The 7440-nt window shown below is 37.7% G+C and overlaps 1 protein-coding gene across 1 annotated transcript in view; it reads right to left on the reverse strand.

Moving 5' to 3' along the window:
- The window catches only part of LOC102812179 (adenylate kinase isoenzyme 5-like), a 442715-nt gene that overhangs the window by 195087 nt on the left and 240188 nt on the right, over positions 1-7440 (reverse strand). Inside the window, exon 7 of the mRNA XM_006831024.1 lies at positions 3325-3415. Coding sequence (XP_006831087.1) covers positions 3325-3415 — 91 coding nt within the window. The remainder of the gene's footprint in view (positions 1-3324; positions 3416-7440) is intronic.

The raw sequence follows: 7440 nt of genomic DNA on the forward strand, positions 1-7440 counted from the left end.
TGTGTTCCCTTTGTGTTTCAGTCTTAGAAAGGGGTTTACTGTGATGGACTGCCTTTTCTTGCCCAAGTAGAATTTATAACAGGGGTGCAAGGATGATTCAATATTAGAAAAACAATCAATATAATTCACCACAGAAATAAAAAAAAGAAAGGAGAAAACCAACATGACTACATTGATTGATGCAGAAAAGGAATTTAACACAATCCAACACCCATTCCTGATAAAAAACAAAAACAAAAAAAAACAACAACAAAAAAACAACACTAAACAAAGTAGGAATTTAAGGGAAATTCCTCAACATATTTATGAGCAGATGTACAAAACCAACATTACTCTCAGTGGAGAGAAACTGAAAGCCTTCCCTTTGCAAACAGGAACCAGAAAAGAATGCCCTTTATCATCACTTCTATTCAAATTGTGTTGAAAGTCTTAGTCAGAGCTACAAGGCAAGAAAAGGAAAATAAAGGCATCCAGATTGGCAAAGAAGTAAAACTCTCTCTATTTGCAGATGATATGATCCTATACATAGAAAATCCCCAAGACTCAGCAACAACAACAATGAAAAGAATACTGGAACTCATTGGAAGATTCCGCAAAGTGGCAGAGTGTAAGATCAACACATCAAAATCAGTTGGAGTTGTTGTTGTTAAGTGCCGTTGAGTCGGTTCTGACCCATAGCAACCCTGCATAGGGTTTCCAAGGGGTGACTGGTGAGCTTGAACCACAGAGCTTGTAGTTCAAACGGCTTTGCAGTCTGGCGCATTAACTCACAGAGCCACTACTAATAGAGACAGCTTTGTAAAGGAAATTAGGAAAGCAATACCACTTACAATAGTCACCCAGAGGATGAAATGTTTAGGAATAAATCCAAACAGAGAAACAAAAGACCTATACTAAGACAACTCCAAGAAACCAAAATAGATTTACAAAAATGGAAGCATATACCATGTTCCTGGATAGGAAGACTTAACATTGTGAAAATGTCAATATTACTCAAATCAATCTACAGTATAATACAATCCCAATCCAGATTCCAATAACATTCTTTAAAGAAGGAAAAAATGATCACAAACTTTATGTGGAAGGGAAAGAGACCCTGGATAAACAAAGCTCTGCTTAAAAAGAAAAGCAAAGTGGGAGGCCTCTCACTCCCTGATTTCAAATTTTACTATATAGCCCAGTGGTCAAAACAGCCTGGTATTGGTACAATGAAAGAAACATAGATCAATGGAATAGAATTGAGAACCCAAAAATAGATCAATCCATGTACAGTCAACTGATCTCTGACAAAGAGCCAAAATACATTAAATAGGGACAAGATAGTCTCTTCAACAAATAGTCCTGGCAAAACTGGAAATGAAACAAGAATGAAACAAGACCCCTATCTCATACCACATACAAAAACTAGTCCAACATGGATTAAAGATCTAAATGCAAATCCCAGAACAATTAAGTATCAATCAATGAAAAAATAGGGACAAACATAAGGGTTCTAATACATGGCATACATAGACTATCAAACAAGACAAAACCCCGACAAACAGTAGAGGACAAAATAGATGACTGGGGCATGCTAAAAATTACAAACATATGTGCATCAGAGGACTTTACCAAAAGTTTAAAAAGGGAGCACATAGACCAGGAAAAATGCTTTTGCAACAACGTATCACACAAGGAACTAACCTCTAAAAGCTATAGGAAACTACAACACCTCTACAAGAATAAGACAAATAAACCCAAGTGAAAAATAGGCACAGAACATGAACAGACACTTCACCAAGGAAGACATTCAGGCCGCCTACAAACATATGAAGTGTTCACAGGATTCGGCATTTGTGGTGGTGGTTATGTGCTGTAGAGTCAGTTCTGACTCATAGCGACCCTGCATAGGGTTTCCTAGGCTGTAAATCTTAACAGGCGCAGACAGCCTCATCTTTCTCCAACAGAACAGCTGGTAGATTTGAGCTGTGGACCTTGAGGTTAGCAGCCTGACTCTTAACCACTATGCTACTAGAGCTCCTTGCTGTTGTTGTTAAGCACCCCCAAGTTGGTTCTGACCCATAGCGACCCAGCATAGGGTTTCTGAGGAGCAGCTTGTGAGCTTGACTCGCTGACCTCGCAGCTCAAACCAACTTTGCAGTCTAGCGCACTAACCCACAGTGTCACACCAGAGCTGCTTTGTTGTTGTTAAGTGCCATCGAGTTAGTTCTGACCCATAGCTACTCTGTATAGGGTTTCCAAGGAGCTACTGGTGAGCTTGAACTGCCAACCATGGTCCTTAGAGAGATGCAAATCAAGACATAAATCTTTACAGGATCAGAAAAACTTCATTTTCTTATCACAGAGCAGTTGTGGATTTGAACTAGTGACCTTATGGTTAACAGCCTACCAGGTATCACAGAGTACCACTAGGGCTTCATTAGTTTCCTAAAGACTTTGCTTATTTAAAGTCCCTGGCCTTTCCCAGGCAGCACAAGAGAGAAGAATATGAGTTAGGAGTTACTGAAGGAATTTTAACTTTTAATGGTTTCACAAAGTATGCATTAGATTGGTTGTCTCTATTATAGTAGCATAGGTCCTGAGGTCCCTGATGGTGCAAACAGTTAATGACTAACTATTAACTAAAAAGTTGGAAGTTCAAAATAAACTTAGAGGGACCTCAGAAGAAAAGCTTGGTGATCTATTTCCAAAAATGCAGTCACTGAAAATACAGACCACAGTTCTATTCTCACACACATGGGCTGCCATGAGTCCAAGTTGACTTGATGACAACTTTTTTTGAAGATGGTTCCTATGTTACATTGTGACTATCTGCTAATTTGCATGTGCATCGACAGGAAGAAAAGTAGCAACTATTATGGACAGATTTATAGCCCTTCTTTTATATGTATTTTTTTGTATCGTTACTTTTAAAGCAGAAGGTAGAAAAAGACAAAATGACATGAGATCGAAATCACCAATATTTCAGAGATGCAAGGAAGATTTAATGAGTTTTGGAAGCACAGTGGTTAAGTCCTTGGCTGTTAATCAAAAGGGTGATGGTTCGATCGCAACAACTACTTTGTGAGAGCAAGTTGAGGCAATCTATTTATGTAAAGATTTACAGCCTTGGAAACTATGGAAAGTTGTATCCTGTCCTCTAGGGTCACCATGAATCAGTTTGAAGGAAGACTGCAGACAGTAAAGTCAGATAATGAGACTCTGAGAACAATGTAGTCCTGAAAACCGTATAGCAGTTTGTTCAGCGTTAACCATTTAAACAAATCCTCAGACATTTGACAGGTGGTTATGGTGTATTGCTGCTGAAAGATTACAGTAACTTACCTGCTGCAGCCTCTTTGTTAGGAAACAACTTGTTGTCAACTGCCACACTGATGTCATAAAACACCTCATCCTCATCTCGGTCTGCATCAAACTGGGGGAAATCAGAAAAGACAAGACTGGAGTATGAGGATATATAAATCAGTTCATTCTAAAATCCAATGAACATGCATTACACACAGACATCTCTAATGAAGGAGGACAAGAAGAATTAATGCATTCAAATCTTCAATCCGATGTCTGAGGGGGTTTTTAAAGTTCAGACTTCATATTAAATAGAAAAAGGTAATAAAGAACAAGTATACAGTCTCTATGATTAAGAAAATGTGAAGTATAATATTTTTTTAACTTACAAATCAAGATTTGGAAAAGTGATAACTGAAATTTACTTTCAGGTTGTTAGTTTTTCTAATTTAAAAATTTAATAAAACCATGAAAGCATACAGTTTTCAACAGCATTGTCATATAATTTATTGTCAAAAAAGAAAGAAAGCACTCCTAAACCAAATAATCTTTAGAAGGTATGTTGTCATCGTTGTTAAATGCTGTTGAGTCAGTTTTGACTCACAGTGTTTCTGTATAGGGTTTCTGAGGAGTGACTGCTGGGTTTGACCCTCCGACCTTACTGTTCAAACCGACCTGTGGTCCAGTGTTTATCCTACAGCGCCACACCAGGACTCCTTATGAAGTATAGATTTAAATATTTATTTTATCATCCTGTAAAACTTGCATTTAAAATATTTTAAAACAATATGTGGCTCATATTGATGATCCTTATCTTTTCCAAACTGTTCAGTGGTTTAATAACATTTTCTCTTTAGTTTTAAAACAGTTTTATTAAGTTATAACTGACATACAGTAAAGTGTATACTTTATAAATATAAAATGTGATGAATTTTAAAATATGGAGGGGCTTCAAAAAATTCATGGAAGGATTCTATTATCTTTTAATTCCATTTCCCCATGAACTTTTTGAAAGTCCCTTGCATGTATACAGCTGTGAAACCATCACTAAAATCAAGAGTGAACGTAAGTATTTCCTGTTATGTGCCTGCTAGTCGGTTCTGACTCAGTGACTATGTATAGGGTACTTGATGGAAGCAGAAAGTCTCATCTTTCTCCTGAGGGGTGGCTGGTGGACTCAAACTGCTGACCTTGCAGTTAACAGTCCAACACACTACTAGAGCTGCTCATACCTCTTGATAATTTTTCTTCCTGTTCTTCTCCCCAGATACTACTGATATACTTTCTGTAACTATATTCTAGCTTGCATTTTCTAGAATTTCACATAATTAAGTAGTATACAATTTTTTTGTGGATCCTTTCATTCAGAGTAATTGTTTTGAAATTCATACATGTTATTCATTGACATCCCATTCCTTTTTATTGCTGAGTAGTATTTCATTGTGTGAATATAATGTTAATCCTATTGCAGGTAGTGTAGCTTTCATCTCTGGACTTCTAATGGTCTTTTTTTTTTTTCTGTTTGTTTGTTTGTTTGTTTTAATTTCCAGGTTTCTATTTTAGATTTTGGACATCTGGAATAGAAAAGAGTAAATAAAAAATATGGCTACAAAATCATAGAAACCTTTAGTAAACAAAAACATCAAAATGTGAAGCTATTTTTCTTGACATATCCTCTATCTACGTCTATACAGTTCTGAAGGCAGTGTTCCCATTTCTCTAGCGCTTCTATTTACACCATGTCAAAACAATAATTTTGTTAGCCTCAAGGGACTCAAAATCATGCCCCTTTTAAAAACTCTTCACATTTTGGGTACAAAAAAAAAAAAAAATCTGAAGAGGAAAGATCAAAACCGTAGGGTGGTTGAAATCAGTTTTCCTAACAAAATTCTTATAAGACAGTCCTTGCTACCCTCAAAAGATGAACAGTGCATTGTCACATTGGAAAAAAATTGGTGGGACTTTTCCTCACCAATGCAGTTTTCATTGATCTGAAAACTTCTTCCTATTAAGTCCCCATGCTTGTCTTGTGACCTTTGAGAAAATCTACCAATGTTACCCCTTTGGAATCCCAATAAACAATAACCATACCTTCTGGTAGCGTAGTGGTTACAAATTGGGCTGCTAACCTCAAGGTCAGCAGTTTGAAACTATCAGCTATTCCATGGGAGAAAGAGTTTCTGCTCCCGTAAAGATTCATAGCTTCGGAAACCCTGTACAGGGTTGCTGTGAGTCAGAACTGACTCCTTGGCACACCATCACCACCACCACCACCAACAACAACACCATAATCTTCTGAGCTGACCTCTCTGCCTTGAATTTAACAGGTCCAGCAGATCCCCTCTGAAGCCACTCTTTCTATTGAACCCTTTCTTTGAAGGCATTCTAATGAGACTAACACAAGTATATTACTGAGAGAATTGTTTGCAACCATCCTTTGATTGCAGAAGCATATTTAAACATATTTTGTTTGGAATAAATTGTGCATATAAGAACTGGAACCCTAGTAACAAAAATTTTGACTTACCCTTGTAAATATAATAACTATTTCAATGCTTTTTCTATGCTAATTATAACATTTAATTCTGAGATGGTTCTGATTGATTCCCCCCCTTTTTATAAGGTATGTTTTCCTATTTCATTGCATGTCTGGTTAATTTTTTATTGTCAATTTTTCCTTGTTGGGTACTAAGTAATTTTCATATTCCTATAAATATTTGTCTGGGAGGCAGTTCAGTTACCTTGGAAACTGTTTGATCCCTTCAGATCTGACTCTTAGTTGAGGGCTAATTATTCCCCATGTTTATGGCAGGACAGTTTTACGTACTCTGCCTTTCTGAATTTAGAGAGATTCAGATCTATCAGGGGAATAAAACAGGCATTTATCCGCTGGGGCCTTTTGGTCTTCCATCTTTGATTTTACTTTTGTCCCATCTCCTCACTTCTTGCTTGTGTTGCCCAGCTCTTCTGTGTAGCCACTGGAAAGTCAGATCCCAAGTCCCATGGCCTGGCACATCATATAAATCTAGAAATAGTGAAAGCAGCCAGAGTCCTTGTAGGTAGATCTTGTCAGTTAGAACCTGGGTGCTGGCTCTGCAGTGGGCATAACAGAGGTTGTGCTAAAGCCTGATCCTCAGCCCTGAAGAAGCTTGGTAGGCATGTGAGCAATGTTGGAGATGTGACAGCTGAGGGTCAGAAATACAAAACACTGTGAGACTCTCTAGAACATTTTATATACATCGACGGATTTGAACTCATTAAAGTACCTGATTGTCTAATACAAAAGGCAAAAGATAAAGCTCGATCCATGACGTTATTTCACAAATATTTGAGTAATTCCTATGTACTAGATGTACTCTTTAACTAACAACCTAAGCTTGGATGGATGAAAGAAGATGACATCACAAAACCAACTCAATCCTGAAATTATGCAGATGTTAGTGAAGCCAATTTATTCTCGCATCGAGACCATAGAATCCTATTCAGACATCCTCATTTTTTGCATGATCCCACCTCCACAACTCCAGGTCCGGCATAAGACTATTTTTTCCATTCTTTTATCACATAAAATGGTATGGGGACCCTGGAAAGCACTATTATTGAGAATTGTCAGAACAATTGCCACCTAACTGGCAAAGATTTTTAGAAAATGATACTCAGTACTGGAGAGGTTGTGTGCATGGTGACGGTAGAACGGGATCTTACATCATCACACATTGATTGTTTGTCTCTATTCAAACCACATACCCAGCTTTTCTTAACCAGAGGTAATTTTGCCCCTGGGGAAATTTGGTGACATGAAAAGACATTTTTGATTGTTACTGGTCAGGTATGCTGCTAAATACGCTATCGAGGACAGCTACCTGCCTCTCTTCCCTTATCCTAACCTCACTCCACAAGAATGATCTACTAAAAAACATTAGTAGTGCCAAGACAAGCTTGGAGTTTGCATTTCTAAATAACTCAAACAGATACACAAGGCACTCTGGCACCATAGTGGAATAAGAGCTCGGCCACTAAGCAAAATAACAACAATTCAAATCTACCATCCACTCTGAGGGTCAAAGACAAGTCCTTCTGCTCCCATACTGATTTACAGCCTCAGAAACCCTGTACAGGGCTGCTAGAAATTGGAACAGACTTTGTGGCACACAA

Source organism: Chrysochloris asiatica, unplaced genomic scaffold (genome assembly GCF_000296735.1).
Source record: "Chrysochloris asiatica unplaced genomic scaffold, ChrAsi1.0 scaffold00002, whole genome shotgun sequence".
Lineage (NCBI taxonomy): Eukaryota > Metazoa > Chordata > Mammalia > Afrosoricida > Chrysochloridae > Chrysochloris > Chrysochloris asiatica.